The sequence below is a fragment of the Chanos chanos genome, chromosome 1 (assembly GCF_902362185.1).
Source record: "Chanos chanos chromosome 1, fChaCha1.1, whole genome shotgun sequence".
Lineage (NCBI taxonomy): Eukaryota > Metazoa > Chordata > Actinopteri > Gonorynchiformes > Chanidae > Chanos > Chanos chanos.
The window spans coordinates 60669889-60689888 of NC_044495.1; the positions used below are offsets into that span (position 1 = coordinate 60669889).

A 20000-nucleotide genomic window follows, 5' to 3' on the forward strand; every position below is an offset into this window, starting at 1 on the left:
TACATCAACATCCTCTGACTTTTTCAGCACATGTGCCAGATTGAATTTCATCTCTCTCTCTCTCTCTCTCTCTCTCTCTCTTCTCTCGATCTTTGTCTGCCCCCCCCCCCCTTGCCTATCAGCATTCAGCTGGTCTATGACTTAAGTCTGATGGGAACCTTTAGAGTGACGATGGAAGAATATCACTGGCCTGCTGCAGCTCCCTCCAGAGTAAATCCTTATATACTGAGTTATATCAGTACTTATTTTATTCAGTCTCCAAACTACATGTGAAACTGTGTTTTACCTGTTGTATTATCACAGTTTTACCAGAATAGTTAAATGTTATTATATTTAATAAGGGATATTATGTCAGTAATTGTGTTTATGTCATATTACATTAATGTTTCAAGTTAATATTTTTGGTGTCTTAGAAATGTTTGTGTTTACAAACAGATATAGCAACAACTTTTGAAAGATATCAGTGTGGTGTTTTCCTCCATGAAAACTCTGTCTCTGTAGCCCAGGTCAAGAATTGTGACCAGATAGGGACAATGTTGTTATTTCTTGAAGAAAAACAAAAGATAAGATATTTTTTCACCGGTTTCTAAATTGGTGAAAGACGACCCATGACGCGTTGCCCTCTGCGGTTCCTTTCATGGCTGCGGGTTCCGATCGCTTTTCCACTTTGCAGTTTTATTTAACCGGAACTCTGCTAACCAAATACAGAGAGCGAGGGGCGGGGCCGGATCAACGCCTTATTTGGAGTTTCCACTTCAGTGCCGAACTTGGCGCTGGAAGCCAATGCCAAGCCTGTGGATTTACAGTGCGCATGCAATATTTACAGGCGATTAACTCGAACAATTACAGTCTTTGTAAAACACACTTTGACTGCTGTTGGGTCTTATTTCTGTGTTCTTGGCTACTTTCACTGATTAAAATAATGTTCTGCAGTTTTGAAATGATTTGGACCATGCTTGGCTGTCAAACAGGTTACAACGTTTTCATCTGCTAAAACCAATGCGGATTAGCAGCGAGTGTCCCATCTCACATTCATTAGTAAAACATTCATTAGACAAGGCAACAAAGCTTTCTGCTGATCAATACATAGACTTGTTTTTACGACACAGGCCTCCATAAATAGGCGACGCAAATATTGCTGTTCACAGTGTTTTGCGGGTAAATTAAGAAACCAGATAGGAACACACCATTTGTTGATGTAATTTGCTCGAGAATTTTGTCCAGTGTCAGGGTCTGTGTCTGTGAGTTCAGATGACAGCATTCTACTTTGACGGTTGAAACGCACCCTAAAATGGTCTCCTTCAGCATTTGATCTTTCCACCGAAAAAAAACCCAAAAACTGGTGACCTGTTTTCGCCCGACATGCCGATTTAAAGGTGTTTGTCTGTTCATTAATGACATTTCAATAACTTGACCCTATGCCTTCTGATTAGCCACGTGCCCCTTCTTTTCTCTACGAAGGACGGCAGTAGCCTACTCAGGCACCGAGAGAGTTAAAGTTTTGAAGACCGAGTTTTCACATCAGAAAGTTGTGCGTGGGTTAGGCTATGCTTAAGTGTCCAGTTACATTTTGGAAAGCTGTGTCTGGTTTCTGAAATAATCGTTTCCCATTGTAGAGCAGCCCATAAAACGTAATTTACTCATATGCAATTTAATCAAAATGAGTAGCCTAACTGTTTTAAGTTTCTTTGTGCTCCAAAGGAATCTGCCTATGTTCAACATCTAAATCACCACGCGCCGAGAGCCGTCACTTTGTGTTAGATTTCTCCAAAAATTTGAATATTTTACACACGGAAATTGTAAAATGGAGTACAATAAAAGATTTGTTTTTGACCAAACCGGTGATAAACACTCGAGCGCAAACCAAACTCTATCCTGGCAGCGTGAGCCATCCGGTAAATTGGCAATTTCTTCTCGGAAGTTATTGGTGCAGTAAGTTAAACCACCAGTAGAAACCAAGTCTTCTGTAATCAAGACTAGTTAAGCTACAGGAGATCCGCTCCTCTGAGCTGCTCGACTCTTCCTGCTAACCGACGCTAATGTTCCACTAGGTGCTTCCATTGGGTGACGTGTAGTTTACCATTTAGCTTTCTGTATCCATAAATGGTCATCTACGTCACACAAGTTGTTCCGTCCCCCTATTTAACACAAGCAAGCGTTGGAGTTCCCAGCCTTAGCAATACAGTGAGCAGCGCTACACTTGTGCAATAACCATCACCACTAGCGCTCCATTGATTCAAAGACTTTAAACCCCCAGCAAGCAAAGAATCAAATATTGCTCACTGAAATTATAACCAAACAGTTGATTCATATAATCTTCAATTTTCAACGAAGAGACATCTGCAAGCGTGTCCACCGAGGAACTTGGATACAACACTACACCAGGGATTTTTTTAAAATCTTTCTTTTTTATGTAGATCAGTTCGCGCTGTCAAGAGTGGAGATCCGTTGGAACGTCAGTGCGGATACCTGTACCGTGTCATTAATGACAAACTGAACAAACTGCTATGACAGGTAAATTAGCGGACAAGCTCCCTATTACCATGAGCAGTTTAATCAACTCGATTCCTGACAGTCTGTATCCAGAAGAGGATATTCCGACTTCTATGAACATTTTCACTAGCACGGATTCTATTTCGCACTACTCACAAATGAATACAGGTAAGAGTCAAACTTTATATTAAAAAGCTTTCATCGGGCTTCTGTTGTCTTGTGAGAGTGTACGTTTGTGTAAGTATTTGTGTTTTGTGTGTGTGTGTGTGTGTGTGTGTGTGTGTATGTGTGTGTGTGTGTGTGTGTGTGTGTGTGTTCAGTTGCAGACCTCATCGCCGCTTTGCCTCGTTAACATGTACGGTATCCAGGCTACAGCTCGCCTATCGCGCGGAGAGCGGAGCCGCGAGGCAACAGTTGTCTGAAAGCCTGCTGTGAGCGTTTCGCCGCTCGTGGCACCTGTTAGCGCTTTACACACTTCTGAACAAACGACCAATTTAAGGGTGTTTTGTCTGTCAACACTTGATTATTTGTCGCTCCAGTTTATTTGACATTACAGTAGGTATACATATAAATACATTTTAACTACGACACAACCTTGTGATAATTTGCTTATTGCCGTTCACTCTCGGCTCGGCTCATTGCTCCTTCGTAACCACTGTGTCAGCAGTTGGCTTATTGACGGTTTAATGGTACTGGGATGTTTACTGCCCTATGAATAGCGTATTTTGTCATTTACAGTGAAAACCACCCCAAACAGTTTCAAACACGTGATCAAGTGTGTCCACTTGGCGTTGAAATAACCGGTAAACTGGAACGCAAGCACTCACCACGCTCACAGGCACAACTTTGTAATTTTAAGACAATTCATCTTGGTGTATGGATCCATAGAAACAGAAATGAACGTAAATCGACATATAATTGTGTTATATAATTGTATTAAATTTGTTGCTAAGCATTTTCTTGGCACTGCGCTTCCCTCACCATAGAAACAAATGTGGGCTTGCTTGCAATATTTCTTAAAGATTGCCGGCCAACAGTCTATTAAAATCTCGGTAAACTTGATAATTAGACGTATTACACAGCGCTTTGTGCTCTAAACCTCCCTCTTGACTTAAACCGGCCTATGGTGGGCGTGTGTGTGAAAGCGCTGTATTTAAAAGTTTTAAGTCAGCATGCCTGAGACACAGATAGTGATGGTCTGAGGAAGTTATTTATCGAACATCTAATGTTATAAAAAGGTTCAGCGGTTATAACTCTGTTCCGAACTAAATAAACTGAGGTTTTTTTTTTCGTTAAATGTTGTCTTTGGTGAAAAACGTGATCATCACCGAATGCCAGTAATTTCCTCTCATGGATTTTTTTTTTTTTTGGTCGCTGAATTCACATTTTCAGTTATTTTATGAATTTTGGATCGGCTATGCCTATCCCATCAATATGTTTTAAATATAGTTTCAAATATAGACAAATGACATACTGTCATCAGAAATATTTATATTAAAATGAATAAACTTGAGACATATTCAGTATGTGTAGCCCACTGACACAAATCAAGGCGAGTCCTTGGTGGATCCTTTTAATGAATTAAAATTATAAGCATTTATTAATTAATATATCTGCAAAAAAAATTAAGACAATTTAAACTGTCCTGAAAAATAACTTGGAAGAACAACAGTACTATTCTGGATTTTGCCGGCTCGGCCATATTTCTTCGAATCACAACCTGAAACACAAATCAAGTGAAATTATATAATATTTTGAAAACCAGAGAGTGTGGGACGATAACATCAGAAGTCTCCCTTGTGCGCGAGCTGGAGTGGGCTCGAGTCTGTCACTGATGTCGTGGTGGTGACTACTTTCCATTTCATTTAAATATAAGCTTAAAGAAAACTGGAACAGACTTTTTTTTACCTACTTTATCGATCACCCAACACTCGCAGTAATGTTTTTTTTTTAACATCAAACGTTGGTACTGTTACTATCGGTACTAATATTTAGGTGAAGACAAAAGTCTTCAGTTCTTTTGAATTGTGTCACACGGAGTGGGGACCTGAGAACTGAAAAACGTCGTGAAGTTCTCTGCAAACTGTTCACAGGAAGCTTGTGGTTCTGTATTGTTCTTTTAGAGATTCGCTCGATGGCTTGCTCTCTTGTGGTGACAAATGGTTAAAAAAAAATAAATAAAAGACGATATATCATTCCTAAAATGAAATATTCTTCATATTTAAGTCCCTGTGTATTCGAAGGTGTCTTCCACCGGCTTGTTTTTGCGTTCAGCTATCTACTGCGCTAATCTAAATATTTTTCTTTTATACTTCAAATGGCATTGTCGAAGGAATAAATCAACAAAGTTGTAATTTCGTTTTGAACGACTTACAGTGTTCCAAGTGATAACCAGCGGTCATTTGGTAACCTCAAAATTTCATATTTTAAGCCGTTTGTCGTAAATTTGAAAATCTTTCATATATGTTGACTTTGTTGATTTTTTTTTACGATTCTAACGATACACAATTCCTCTCGTTCCTCCCGTTGCACGGGCTTAAATTCATAGAAAGGACAACAGGACTCCAATATCTAACCGCATCTACAAAGAGTATTTTACCCACTTTAAAACACTGACCAAACCATATTGAAGGGTTTGGTGTCTGATACTGGAAAATGAATGGGGCAAAGGGGAAAAAAAAAGAAGATAAGTTAATTCTGATTTCTGATAATTCTTTCTGAACCTTGCGCATCTGCTACATGTTTTCTCCAAAATAAAAATCTTAGCTGTTGAGGCATCTGGCGAGGAGACAGAGATTTGGGACGCGTACGTAGGCTGCGTGTAGAATATGAGCACAGACCGGCTGTAATTTTGGTTTAGTTACGCTTCACCGTGCTCCACGACCGTCAGTCATAGTTCTGGTGAGCAAGCCGTGATTACTCTAAGTGGAGATGTACACACGGCGACAAAGAAAACTCGGTGCTGCCTCAAAGATAGACGCTGAGCGCTCTCCCCCCTTAAAAAAAGAAAGAGAGAACGTTGTCAGCCAAAGCTTTCTGAAAAGGGTTAAGTATCCATATCTCCTCCGAACTTAAAAAGAAACGTTGCGTAGAGTCCAAACTCAATTATTGTCATTCTTTTAGATCCGAAAGTTTTGGACTCTCGCACGTAAAGCGTAGGTGTCAGGTTTGTGAGTTTTTTGCGGTGCCACATGTAGTTTATTTACTTGGTATGAAATTTGAGTTTACTGTGCTTACACATAGATTGTGCCAGGTCTGAAATGTTTGGTTGCGTGTGGTTTTTTTTATGTCTGCCTGTCTGACTGTCTGTGTGTGTGTGTGTGTGTGTGTGTGTGTGTGTGTGTGTGAGAGAGAGAGAGAGAGAGAGAGAGAGAGAGAGTGTGTGTGTGTGTGTGTGTGTGTGTATGTGTGTGTGAGTATGGGAGCACGGGCAGTGGTGATTGTGGTGAGAGACTGTTTTGAGGATAATCAGGGCAGCCAGCATGCTCCTCTGGTCCCACAGCTGGACAGCCTTTGGCTCCAACGTCAGGAGATAGAAAGAGAGAGAGAGAGAGAGAGAGAGAGAGAGAGAGAGACGCAGGAAGAGACAGCAAAGGAGAGCGAGAGTGAGACAGAGAGAGGAGAAAGAAGGAAGGAGAGGGGACATTCACTTCACGATTCACTGTCGACAAACTTTTTTTGTTGTTGTTCTTTTAGAGAAAATACTCACACATCAAACTTTACCTTGATCGGCTGGACCGTGGCATTTAACATCCTCAATGTGGACAGACAGTTGAGTTTACGAGAGGAATGCTAAACCAGTTCAGGAGTTTAGATCAAGCAAGTTCAAGTTCATGGTTTCCTTTGCAGTTCCTTTCAGTCTCTGTAGAGAAACCTTCCTTAATCAGACTGACTCAACATTACACTCTACGCAGAAAGAAAGCACTCACAGAAAAAGTTTAAAAAGTTTTCATTTTGTTTGAATTTTGCTCTGTGCAGTTTTCGTTGCGACTGACTTTCTCTCTTTCTGTCCATTAGATAATATTATGGATCTGGGCATGGGAAGCGAGAAGGGAACCTCAGAGATCCAGTACGGCTCCAGCTTCCAGTCCAATCGGAGCGGACAGACGGTCACCTACCTGGGCAAGTTTGCCTTTGACGCGCCGCCGTCCGGGGGCATCAGCAGCTCCGGCTGGTGCTCAGACAACAACATCATCAGCCTTGTGAGCGCCGGTATTTTGGGTGTGTCCCCGTCGCCCGGAACCATCACCACGCAGACCTCCTCGTCGAGCAGCACCATGGCCGGCCAATCATCAGACATGGAGCAGGTGTACGCTCCGCCCCTGCCCGCCTACTCCACCTGCGGGGACATGTACCAGGATCAGGTGTCATTCCACCACAGTCCTGCCACCACCACACCCCTCCCGTACCCCGGCTCCGACTATCACACCACCACCTCCAAACCCGCCATGGACGGCAGCCTGTTCTCCATGATCCCAGACTACAACCTCTTCCACCACCAGGGAGAGGTGGGGGTGATGGAGCACAAGCCTTTTCAGTCCATGGACCCGATCCGGGTGAACCCTCCACCCATCACCCCGCTGGAGACTATCCGGGCTTTTAAAGACAAGCAGCAGATCCACCCGGGCTTCATCGGTGGCCAGCAGCACGTGTCCCAGCACCACCAACCTCCCCAGACTCTGACTCTGAAGCCGATCCGACCTCGGAAGTACCCGAACCGCCCCAGCAAGACCCCGGTGCACGAGCGTCCGCACGCCTGCCCCGCGGAGAACTGCGACCGGCGTTTCTCCCGCTCGGACGAGCTGACGCGCCACCTGCGCATCCACACGGGGCACAAGCCGTTCCAGTGCCGGATCTGCATGCGCTCCTTCAGTCGCAGCGACCACCTGACCACGCACATCCGCACGCACACCGGAGAGAAGCCCTTCTCCTGTGAGTTCTGCGGGCGCAAGTTCGCCCGGAGCGACGAACGCAAGAGGCATGCCAAGGTGCACCTCAAACAGAAGGACAAGAAGCCCACGGAAAAAGCCAGCGCGGCGGCAGGGGGAGGCTCAACCTCCCACGGTTCTCCGCCCAGCTCGTGCGGTAGCGGAGGTCCAGGCGGCGGAAACATTCTGACTGTGACGACGTGTGCATAAGGGACAAACAGGCGCGTCACCTGAGTGTATGTATGATACGACTGGGCTAAGTCTGTGGAGACTTCTTTGTTTTCTTCCAAACAACCTGATGATGTTTGACTCTTTCTCAGTTTATCTCTGTCTCTCTCTCTCTCTCTCTCTCTCTCTCTCTCCCTGTCTCCTTTTCTGTTTCGGGTTCCTTTGATTCTTAAGTGGGTGCATGTTGGCTGCCTTGTGTTTTTCGGTCAGGCCGGCAGTGGCAGTAGCAGGATAGGGACATCGTTGCATTTCAGTTCGGGAGGGCAGAGTCCGGGGTCAGTCGGCAGTAGAGACAGGGGAGCGAGCATCTCGGTCATTCCAGACAATGTGGCACTTCTTCAGGGAAGCATGAAAACAAAAATAAAAAAGTTGGGTCTTGGCTTCCAGTGTGACCCAGGGGACATGTATTGACCCTTAGTGGTTCAGACTAGGCTAAATTTGGCCATTTTTGTTTTATTATGATTTTTTTAAATATATACAATAAGGTATAAAACACGAGGTGAGATACACATGGTGTGTCTGAGTTTGATCATATTTGTGCGGTTTTTGTTTCTTGTTTTTTGTTTTTGTTTGTTTTGTTTTGTTTTGTTTTTAAATTGGGTCATCTATTTGAAATAAAAGTGCAATGCAATGTGTTTTGTTTCCTTACTGTTCCTGATGCCGATGTTATTTGCTGCACTTTGGTTGCCGTCTTTTGTTGAAAAAGTACTTTTTCACTATTTAATTTTTAAAAAAAAACGAATGTGCCAAATGAATGGAAATACTACAGCCAATTAGTTTTGTCCTTGTGCCTGGTTTGACTCGGACACACCAGGGATGCACTGTACGTTCTGTTTTCAATGTAGATTTTTCTGGAAAACTTGTTGGCCTTCAAACTGAATTTATCTTCTGAAAGCCTAAAACTGATTCCAGAGTGAATTTTTCATTGTGTCTTTACGCATGCATTATTTAAAATTTCCACTGGCGCAATTAAATGGTCTGGACGTCTTTTATACGCAGTGAACAGATTGCCTGAGCTGAGAAATACCAAATATATATTATTTTGGCATCCAAAATTTACAGAACTGAGACAGCAAACTTTGCGGCCTTCACATTTCCAGTCGAAGATGGTGCGCACTAGGCCAAAGTTTTAGTGAGTGGTTTCCTCCAAGTGAGAGATACAGAATTTTAAAACAACCATTGATTAATGAATCAATTAATGATTTATCTTATTTATTATTGTTTTTTTTTTTTTTAAATTTGTGCTGCTTTAATATCTGCATGCATCCAACAGTGCTTGGTCTTGGATGATGGATTAAAACATGCCTTGCAGAAGCAGTAAACAGACAGTAAACATACAGTACACAGACAGTAAAGGCACAACAAAAAAAAACAACAACACACATGTCCGTACTGAGTTAACAGTAGAGGAGGAAATCCACGAGGAGAAATAAAAGAGTGATGTGAATAATTATAAGCTTTCAAGTGAAATCTGTGTCGGTGTGTGGTGATGATTTTGTTGCCTTTTTTTTTTTTTTTTCCGTTGTTGTTGTTGTTGTTTATTTTGACAGTTGGCATTGGTCATTCGCTTCACCTTGTAGGAAAAAGGAAAAGGTCCTCAGTGGTTTTCATAACTGCATATTATTCAATGAACAGCTGGTTTTGAATGCTAAAATACTCAACATTTACTTGCCAAAAACTAAAAAAAAAAAAAAAACAACAAAATAAAATAATTTAAAAAAAAGAAAAGAAAAAAAGAAACCCAATAGAACGTACCTGCCTTAGAGAAGTGTATCTTTGGGCATAAGCTGATCTGGAGAGCTGACGTCTGTGTTCTTCCTGACCGGGGCTTGCCAGCTGTATGCATGCCATTTTGAGATGTTTTTGGATGAAAACGGTTCAGACTATGTTTTTATTTTTGTTGTTGTTGTTGTTATTATTGTTGTTGTTGTTGTTGTTGTTGTAAAAAAAAAAAAAAAAAGAAAAAAAAAAAAAGAATTTTTACTCAGCTCTGAGGAGCTGCTCCAGTTAAGTGGCATTGTCACTATTACTTATCGTACTGGGAACATTTTCAGAGACGCTGAATATTAAAAACCGTGTGAATAAGTTTTCTTTTCTGTTTTGTCTGTTTTGTTTGTTTTTGTACAGTTAAATATACAAGCATATATTACTTCACGTTTTCTACTCAGAATGTACAAGGCAACATGCTTCAGTATTGCATTTTGTGTTTCTCAACTTTGTGTGTGTGTGTTTTACACAAATACACGAATCACGCACTCTGATTTGATGCTGACTGAATGTTAATACAGAGGCTATGTTCAGATGCGTTTGGTTTTTATTTTGTTTGTTTGTTTATTTGTTTGTTTGTTTCTTTGTTATTTTTGGAGAGAATTAGTGTGTACATAGTCTAGAATGTTTTATAATTGTGAATGAGTGCAAGAGAGTGGAGCCAGGGGGATGGGTTTGTTGAGAAGCAAACACAACACCCCTTCCTTTCTAAAGATCTCTAATATAATTTGTTATGTGCATAATAAACAAAGAATACATTGGAGACACACTGAATGATGTGTTTATAAAATAAATAAACAATAATGTTATTTGAAAAAAAAAAAAAAAGAGTTTTCGAGTCTTAAATGTGCTGAAAAAGAAGGTTAACGACAGAGAAAGGATTGTTGTATGCATGATTAGAATATTATGATAGCTTTATATACTTTTGACTTTCTGTCTCATACTACAAGCCCCTTTACAGTCTTGTTAATTCGTTAACAACTGCTAAGAATTCTTGATGAATTATTGTAAAAAATAATTTCTAGTGGCTGAACAGTAATCACAGCACAGTATTAATAAACATCCATGAGAAGGAGACGGAGAGCTGTCATAAGAAGGCACCAGCTAACTCATCTGGGTTCAGCCGTGCAAAGGCTGCAGGACACAAGCTTTGTGTTCATGCAAAATCAGCAGCATGCGCAGATTAGCCATTAACAAATATGTAGATATGTCTGGCATGTCTTTGCATACACACACACACACACACACACACACAAAGAGAAATTGATTGTAAGCCTATAAGCCTCACACACAAGCGCTCCAAGACGCATCGGTGAAGTCAACGTGCCCTCAAACCTCCCATGGCCACACCTTTGATTTTCAGCTTTATTTTAAACCTCAGCCAAGATTCGGTCCTAAGCTTACGCGCTGTTCTATTTTAGTCCTTCATTCCAGAAGGATCTTATGTGAGTCTGTGTGAAATGAACAACCTTTTAAGTATTGTCTGAGATCAGAACACATCCTCCTTTTTTTTGTTTTTTAACTCAAAGTGAGATGAATAGCACCAGAAATGCCAGAACCAGTGTGCTTAAGGCCTTGAACATCGTAAACACTCCTGTAAAAAAAATCCTCGGTCCTGTATGGACATGCTTGCTTTGTAAGGTAGTATGGCAACATTTCACCCATTTTCCAATTGACAAGTCTTCCAACTGCTCCCTAGAACCTTGAGTCAGCCTTTTTTTTTTTTTTTTTTTTTGAATTAACTCACGGGTGAAATACTATGAGTTTAGACAGCTTAAACAGGTCAGCCGTGCCGCACCATACAGGTACGTTACTTAAAACAAACACTTCTCTCTGAGCAGTCTGGCTCGTCTGCTTAACGCGTCTCACCACAACCGCGACGAACAGGGAAGAGCTGGCGTCCGCAGAACGTGGGTCTAAACGATGGTGACATCGAAGGTTCCTCAGACGTTAGGTGATCAACAGACTCATGCTACCAACAACATCACATCAACACTATTCTCAGTTTGTGCTCAGAGTTTAATTTGCTCAGAGATGTATATGTCAAGATTGCCGTGAGCAGCAGTAGCTGTAATACTGCAGTGAACTATGATGAATATAGAAAAAAGAAAAAAACTTTGCTCTGAAAAGAAGAGCTGAAATAATTCAAATCAGCGATATCGATTCTAAAAGGTGAAACACTCAACAAACCACTAGCTATTGAAATTTGCCTGAAGCTAAAAAGGAGTTTTAAAAATGTTCACGTAAGCTTAGCTAGGCTCTTTAAATTTATGCATACATATACGAGGCCCTTAATGTCAGTACTGTGTACATTAGTGAGTGAGTCTGTGAGGTCTCCATTCGCTATAATTGCAGAGATAAATTTCCGCACTGCAGACGGCTCTAACTCACAGGTGGAAAGGGCAAGCGTAATCTATAACAGCACACTGCACACACACCATCACACTCTCTCTCTCCCTCTCTCTCTCTCTCTCTCCCTCTCTCTCGCTCTGACACACACACACACACATCTGCTGTGGGTCTCTCCTCAGCCTTCTCTCATTTAGGGAGATGTCTTATTTCAGAGGCAAACATACTTGTATGAGAACAATCCTTTTTATAGAAATATGTACCAACACAGCTTCTGGCTGAAATTCTCATTCCTGCGTTTTATTTATTTATTTATTTATTTATCTGTTTGTTTGCTTTCTCTTTCTGCCAAGAAAGCATCTAAGAGCTGGGCCAAGCAGTAGCAATATACATAGTGCAGCTATCTCTGAGAGATCCTATAGCAGACCCTGCGGGTTTGCTGCTGCCTGGCCCAGTGTGAGCGAGTTCAAGGTTTGATTTATAGAATCGCTCAGTTTTGAAGAACACTGTGTTTAGCGAGTCTCAGCCGTGGAAGTCGGTGGGGGGAAAAATTATGCACAAAAGATTTCCATCTGGCACCCAAATCACCCTCTCTGTAATTAACGTACGAGTGGAGACTCCCTGCATATATGTGTGTGTGTGTGTGTGTGTGTGTTTGAGCATGTGGGTGTGTGTGCCTGTGCGCGTGTGTGTGCGTGTGTGCGCACGCGCATGTGTGACTTGTGTCTTTTATTCTGCCTTTCTGCCGCATTCTTTTCTCTGGACTGTCTTTGTTACCCAAAAATTCCTTTCCTTGTCACGCAAAGACAAGTACAACAATTAAAAAGTGTTAGTTATTCTTACAAACCGTAAGGTGTCACTTCTCTTGTATGACATGCCCTCTTGTTCTCTAGAAAAGGTGAATAAGAGATGAAGCCATCCCTTAACCAAGCAACTGATGACAGCTGATTGAGGAGCTGTCAAAGGCACAAATGATCAAAAACAAACAACAAACAAACAAACAAACAAACAAACAAACACTGAGCGCTCATCATATCTTCGCTAACTAGAGCCTGGCCTTGTTCGTTTAGGCTCTTGCTTCATAGATAAAGATTAATCCAAGTCCAAGGGGGGCAAAGTCATTTCAGAGGAAGCATCTCCATTTAGACTCTGATTTAGTTCATGGTTAAGATTAATCCTTAGTCTGAGAAACTAGCCCTACTTGTATGTAAAACGTGACGGGTGTCACAACAGAAACTCATAAACCTTTGTCCAAGGCTGGCTTTTTTTCCTGCCTCAGTGTTGGCTCTCTGCCAAACCACCAAAAAACCCTTGTTTGTGCCAATCTGGGTCGCAGGCTTGACTGAGCGGAGACAATACGCACAGAGGAGGATCGAGACATAAATGTGACCGCAGCGAGCGGCCGGACCGGGCGGGCTCCGAACGGGGACTTGTGTTTACTTGTTTAATTTACTCCCCGTAAAGCGTGCTTTGTTCCGGACCATTACAGAGTGAGTGTGAACACCGAACTCTAATTCCATAGCATTCTCTGCGCTCCAGTTGAGAAGTTATGACCGATGGCTCAACTCTCTCATACAAACGAGAGACGTGGTAATTGAAGATCTGTTGCATTATTAATTCTGTTCCCTCATGCTGCACCCTAAATGTCGCGATGGGATACAACAGAAAAAGACCTTTTACTGATTTTTCAATCAGTACCGTCCAGAACTCCAATATTCATTATTAAGTTCATTTATTTAGTCTTAAGTTGATTTATTTAGTTTTTATATCAGGATCTCTCTCTTTGAAGGTTTTCTATCTTTGATCTTTCTTTCCTTGATTACTATTATTATTATCACTATTATTACTATTTTTTTTGTTGCTGTTGGTGTTGTTATCATCACCATCGTCATTTTCTTCATTATCATTATTATTATTATTATTATTATTATTATTATTATTATTATTATTATTTGGATTATATTTGTTTTAGAAAGACAGATTATTTGGATTATGAAAAGCATTTATAACTGATTTTTTCATTGCCTTGTAGTAAGGCAAATCACAGTATACACTGGTCACTTCCTTCCTCATACTGTAATATTTTGTAATGGGTGCAGGGGACTTTTAATAAAAAATGACAACATATTGTATTTAATACGCTTCGCCATAGTTTTCAGCTTCATTTTATATGTTACCTCTTTTGGTGCTGGCCAAAAAGGCATATATCCATCCAAGAGACATACAAAAACTGATTGTTACAGAGGATCGATTCTGTATCTTCTCAGTATGTCTGGGATGTGAAAGAGTGCGACGAGCTATCATCGGGGAAAAACATAAACGTTTCTTACAAAAATGTCTAGTTTCTTTGTTTTCGTTTGGTGTTATGGTGTTTTGCAGAGAACTCCAGTGAGACTATTACACATTCAACTCTCTGTAATGAGTGGAGAGCTTTTATCAATTCAGATTTATTTCCGTAAATTATGTGTGAGTTGTCCTTTGGATAAATAAAATTAAAAATAACTACTGTAGTGATCGGATCTACCTAACTGCAGGGGCTAGGATCTGTGAAGTTGTTGGAAGGTTAAACTTTTCAACCTCTTTGCTTTCCATACTTCGAATCCTCCACCCTCTGACCCTGTGAGACAACCGAAAAGTTCTCCACTTCCTGGTCACTGTTCTGGTTTCGGAGCCGGGACGGCGATGATTCTGTTGAAAAATAGTTAAAACCTCTTGTTATATTTGGACTTAAATTGACGTCAAAATGAGCTGGTATGTATGATCTACCTATTAGTTCAACAATAACAACTTACAGACACATGCTTTCGGCTACTTTGAGTCGAAACTTTACGAGACGAGATACTAATGTTTGCTAGCAAGCTCGCTAAGGTAACATAGCTTGTTCGCTACTTGAGTTAGCCTGGTGTTGTGTCTAAGTGGAATGGGGGTAGCATAGCTTAGCTATTGTGGCTCATTCGTGGTTCTGACGGCAGTACAAATGTATTTAGTATAGTATCGTCCAAACGATTAGTTTATTACACGGAGAACTTCAGAGGAAAAAAAAGTTTTATTCTATTGGAAAATAACTAGCTTGTTAGCAGAGCCATTGACTGAATTCCCGACACTGTGTAAGTAGGTTAGCACTTTACCAGTTGCTAGCCGTGTGTTGTGTTAACTCCGTAGCTACAACAGACGCAGAAATCTTTTCATTCGTGTGAAACTCTGTTTCTGAGTACTTCAATAGCTAAAATGTAAATGCCGGTGCTGTTTATGAACTTGCTGCTCTACGTCACGTTTTTGAACTGTACATTTGCCCATTTTTATATAACCCCCTATCTATGTTTCATAAACCGAATTGACGTCTACAATACGTTTGAAAAATTCAGGATTAGTTACTAAATACGTTAGCTTGGAGTGGGATTAAATTTTGTTACATCTCATGGTGAAGACGCTCAATTATCCGTACCATCACACTTGTTGCATCTGATGCACTGTACACAAAGGACTTCTACACAGAGTGCAGGAAACAGGCACAATAGAAACACAGTTTAAGAGTTGCCAGCAATGAAAGACGTGCCCTATATTCAGACTACACAAAACTAAACCACAGTGATGTCAAACTAGTACATAGCACTTGCGCAAAATATTGCGTTACGCCAAGTCAATCCTTTGACGACTCGTAGCCTGACCCATAGACCCCTTTTGTCATCTTAGAGGTTTTTGTCAGTTGTCTCATTAAGTGCCCAATGCCCTGTCAGATAAATCAGATCAGATCCTGCTGGACTGGAATGGGTATACCCAACGCATGCTCCTTCATGACGAGTCATATGTCGGAATAAATTTCATCATGGGTCTTTTTTTTTTTTTTAAACATTCTTTATTAAACCGGTCTCTTTGACTGTGTTACGACAAGAAGACCTGTTTTATTGGTTAACGTTCATTACACCAACTCAGACAACTTTCCATATATTTTTTTTATTTTTATCCTGCGTAAAATAATCTAACCTGCAGTACTTTTGTTGACAATATGTCTGTGTACTCTCCGGCACAATTTTGTGTTTAGGCTTCCATAGATTTAAAAAAAAAAAAGTTTTGTGAAGACTGTTAAATCGTGAACTTGTATATTTGTGCTGTAGCTGAATCCAAGTCCCGTCTGGTTTGCATTGAAAAGTGACACACAACCAACTCACACAACTTGTCAGTGACGACAAGAGGAATTTGTGCGCAGTCGACGTTCCCCTTCTGCCGCATCTTGGTCCAGATCCGACCGTGATCCACTCAAATATCACATATGTCGGTTTGTCAGTCACTGCAAGTGCAGTTACATTCACGTGACTCTCCTGTCTGGAGCCATGCACGGTTCTGGTGTGTGGGTGAAGCATCTTGCTTAAGGGTGCATTGGCGAAATGCCACTGAGTCTGAAATTCTAATCTGCATACTTCTGGTTGCTGGGCCATTTCCCACAACAGCACCACCCTGACTGTACGGTAGAGCCACTGTCCTTGTTTGCATACAGTCTACAGACCCCTCCTGTTCTGCTGAGTACACCTCTCTCTGCCCTGCATCTGTCCACTGCAATGTAATATCACAAGTTCTTTCATTCTTTCTGAGAGACCTTTGTGTCGTGGCTTTGCACGCAGGGCAATGTAATTACACACCAATGCTCTTTCCCCCTCTGCATTTCCTCTGTCCACCCCCCCCCCCCACCCCCACCCCTGGCTAATTTCAATCTCAATGAGCTCTGATAACCTCAGAACTCAGAAGAACTGTTTCTTTTCGGGGGTTCCATTCATCCTTTGCGATGACACAAATCGGACCCATCGACGTCATAGGATAGTGAAGATATACGTTTGGGGTGGGGGAGGGGGGTTGGGGGGATGGGGCCTGGGTTTCCAGTTTCTGTGCTTCCAGAGCAGTGAGTGAGTCGACACGGACGGTATTGGAGTGAGAGTGACATCACAGGGCCCGTTCGGACGCTCAGTAGCTGGCAGCCTTCGTTTCTCTGAGCACGCACGTCCGGTTCGGGGGCAGAGCACGGAGCGAGCGCAGAGAAAAAGAGTCTTTTGTGATGGGAGATGACCGGCGCATTCCGCCTGTGCCCTCTCGCCGGGACTTGTGACGCGGGCTCCGTGACCCTCGGGTCGCCGTGGAAACAATCGCGGACCCTTCAGACCCTGAACCGAGCCTCTGTGTCGAGCGTTTGATAAGATCCGTCTTCCAAAGGCCTCTGTCGCGCACACAGACCGGTCGTTCCATTAGCCGAGCTCTCCGTTCCGCAGGGTTTTTGGTGTAAATGCTGAGTGAGTCATATTCCCTTCCTTGGCCCTGTCATGGCTTTTGAGGCCTGGAAAAACGAGAGCTTTGTTTTGCAAGGGTTATCCCAAATGACAGCGATCGGATAGATTTCGGGGAAGCTATAGCTAATGGAGCTGGATGGGTGTCAGCGTTTGTGGTCAACAAATTCATAAAAAAAAAAAAAATCCGCAAAAGTTCAGATACTGCAGAAGTTCACTCAGTCAGTCACTCACTCACTCACCCACCCACCCGTCCATCCATCCATCCGTCCATCCATGTGTGTGGGCCTCAGGTGTGGAGATGCTTTCTTACTGCTTTACTGATACAGTTTCAAAGTCAAAGTGTTTATTGTCATATGCACAGTTAAAGCAAGTTTCCACGTACAATAACCACCTTACTTTGCCCTCCACTCTGAAGGCAGTTTACTACACTTTGCAGTGTTTAAACTTTGGACCTTCATAGAAACACAAAACGAAAAACAAAACAAGTTTTTCCTTTGGTTCGTTCAGTATGCTCATGCTTTAGTTACGGCTCATCCCTCTTTTTCCAGCCAGGTTTGACTGGGAGCCCGTTTCCGTGTGGGAGCGAGCGTAAACCTCCTGTTTATATGTGCCTGGCTCTCTCTGACGTTCTCTGCCGCTAGTGTGTGATGGTCTGAGTTTGACTCTGACAAATATCCTTAGGACTTTTTCTCAACCGTCATGAACGCTGGTGTCATCGACCCCGAGAGTCAGCACTGACCTCAAAACCTTTTTTTTTTCTCCTCTGGACCGTCCCGTAAACACTCCCGTCAGGCCTGTGCTCTATACACTGACCTGTCAAACACACACATCTGGCACATCTGCTCTATACGCTGACCTTTCAAACAGGCATCTGGCACTCCCACAGGGCGTCCTGAATGTTTAGTCGCCCGCTCTTATTTTGAAAATGTGGAATTTTGATAAGGGCCAGAGAGTCGAGATTCTGTAAGGTCTGAGTTTGATTCTGCTTCGGCGCTTTTTTTTTTTCTCTCTCTGTTTTTAGTCTGTGGAGACATGAACATGTGACAGTGGCTAGATAAGTGAATTGAAGTGATAAGTATTTATTTTTTTTATGTGAGAGATCATTGTTTGTTTTTCACCTCCGCGCCATGGGACACAAGTTGACTTATTTTGTTTGTATCTAAACTTATTCTTTTTTTTCCCCTCACATTTGGGTGGAAAACATGTTGCCTTGCTCAACGCAGAGGTCTTCATTAAGTTGTTCTTTGGAAAGGATCTCTAAATTTAAACAGGTAGTTAGGCTAAAATCTCCTGCCCAGGCCTGTGTCAGGTACAAGAGGAGTGTCTCCAGCACCAGCGCTGGATGGCCAACGCTGTAATCAGCTGATTAAAAATGGGATTTTAATTACTCCTCACCGCCCATGCCTTGCCTGGTTACTGTCGTTTTGGCTCCGCTCACTCACATTATCTCCAGCCTTTTTTTTTGGTTTTTTCTTTTTTTCTTTTTTTTTTTTTTTTAGCCCTGGCGTCTGCAGCATGACACCATGCTGAAATATAAGCAAATCGCTCACTCTCTCATAACAAATGATAAAATTATACACTCCATTCCACAAAATAGCCATTTTCATCATTACGTAGCATATTCCATATCCAGAATCCTGTAATTATGATTCAGTGTGTGTGTGTGTGTGTTTGTGTTTGTCGTTTGTGTGTCATGACTGTTCGTTATCAGGGTGTCCAAACATAGACTGCCCTGCCTGTGGCACCATTTGGACTGTGTGTGTGTGTGTGTGTGTATCAGGAGTGACTGAGAGTGTGTCCTGACTGACATCAGCCCTCAGCGTGACTCCTGTTCTGTTCACACACGCATTCATACGATGCCATTTTATTCCTGCAGTTTTTGAAGTACTGAAAACTTTGACACTTTGAAAATGACAGCGCTGTGTGTGGAATATGGGCATACATGAGCCTGGCTTTTTTGAATGGTCATTTCATTGTATATTTTCATCGTCTTTTTTCTCTCTCTCTCTTGTGTCCTTCCATTATTAGAAGGTCTTGGGACCAGCACCCCTCCTGCCCTCTCTTTCTCTGCGTCTCTCTTTTTATTTATTGTATTTATTGTATTTATTTATTTTTTCTTGCTGGCTGGTTTTGTGGTTAGCAGCCCTGTGTACGGTGCAGTGCCCATAACTCTGAGGGGCCATGGGATCCAGGCAGATACACTGACCGCTCTTGCGTAGTGTGAGGGTGTATGCTATATCTTCACTCTGTGCGAAGACCCTACATACAGGGTTCCCACAGTAATGACAGACAGAGAGAGAGAGAGAGAGAGAGAGAGAGAGAGGTGCAGTTCTACTGCCTCTTCCCCAACCCACACATACACACACACATGCACACACACACACACACACACATACGCACACGCGCGCACACAAGCACACACACACACACACACACGCGAACGCATTGCATTTGAGTAATGAAATGGTTTATGGATCTCTCGCTTGCACTGGATGTGTGCGCGCGTGTGTGTGTGTGTGTGTGTGTGTGTTTGTCCCTCACACTTCACCTGGTGAGGTGATCCAGCCGTGTGTGTGGTTGTGGTTGTACATCCTGTGTTTAAATGTGGTCACTTGACTCTGACTCATCTTTTATTAACTCTGAGAGATGAAGGAGATTGGAGGAAGAGTGAGCAGGTGGCAGCTATGTGGTTTGCAGGTGTAAAAGTGCATAGTGTGTTTGTGCATTTGAACCACAGTGGGCTTTTTTTTTTTTTTTTTTCATCACTTAACTCTTGTTGATGGCACTTTTCCATGCAAGGTAAAAAAAAAAAAAAAAAAAAAGGGGTGGCGGGTCATAAAAGCAGGAGCACCAATAGAACGCCTCCATGTCAGCCGTTACGACTGTGGGTATATGAGGTGAGAGGTCAGGGCCAGGGAGGTGGTCATGTGACTGCGCAGGGCTCTGATTTCTCACCTCT

General features: G+C 42.2%; 2 protein-coding genes across 2 annotated transcripts in view; both read left to right on the forward strand.

The window, feature by feature from the left end:
* Positions 1-2507: 2507 nt before the first annotated feature.
* Positions 2508-7631, forward strand: egr3 (early growth response 3). Its single transcript, XM_030787268.1, has 2 exons — positions 2508-2661; positions 6511-7631. Exons 1-2 carry the CDS (start codon positions 2508-2510, stop codon positions 7629-7631), a joined length of 1275 nt encoding a protein of 424 aa, XP_030643128.1.
* A 6782-nt stretch (positions 7632-14413) lies between these two features.
* The window catches only part of bin3 (bridging integrator 3), a 54801-nt gene continuing 49214 nt past the window's right edge, over positions 14414-20000 (forward strand). Inside the window, exon 1 of the mRNA XM_030783423.1 lies at positions 14414-14516. Coding sequence (XP_030639283.1) covers positions 14509-14516 — 8 coding nt within the window. The 5' untranslated portion in view covers positions 14414-14508. The remainder of the gene's footprint in view (positions 14517-20000) is intronic.

Excerpts from the sequence above, each read along its gene's own strand:
- egr3 (XM_030787268.1), top strand. The coding sequence starts at position 2,508 with ATGACAGGTAAATTAGCGGACAAGCTCCCTATTACCATGAGCAGTTTA. Across the intron at positions 2,662-6,510 it reads CTACTCACAAATGAATACAG|ATAATATTATGGATCTGGGC; the intron begins GTAAGAGTCAAA and ends TCTGTCCATTAG.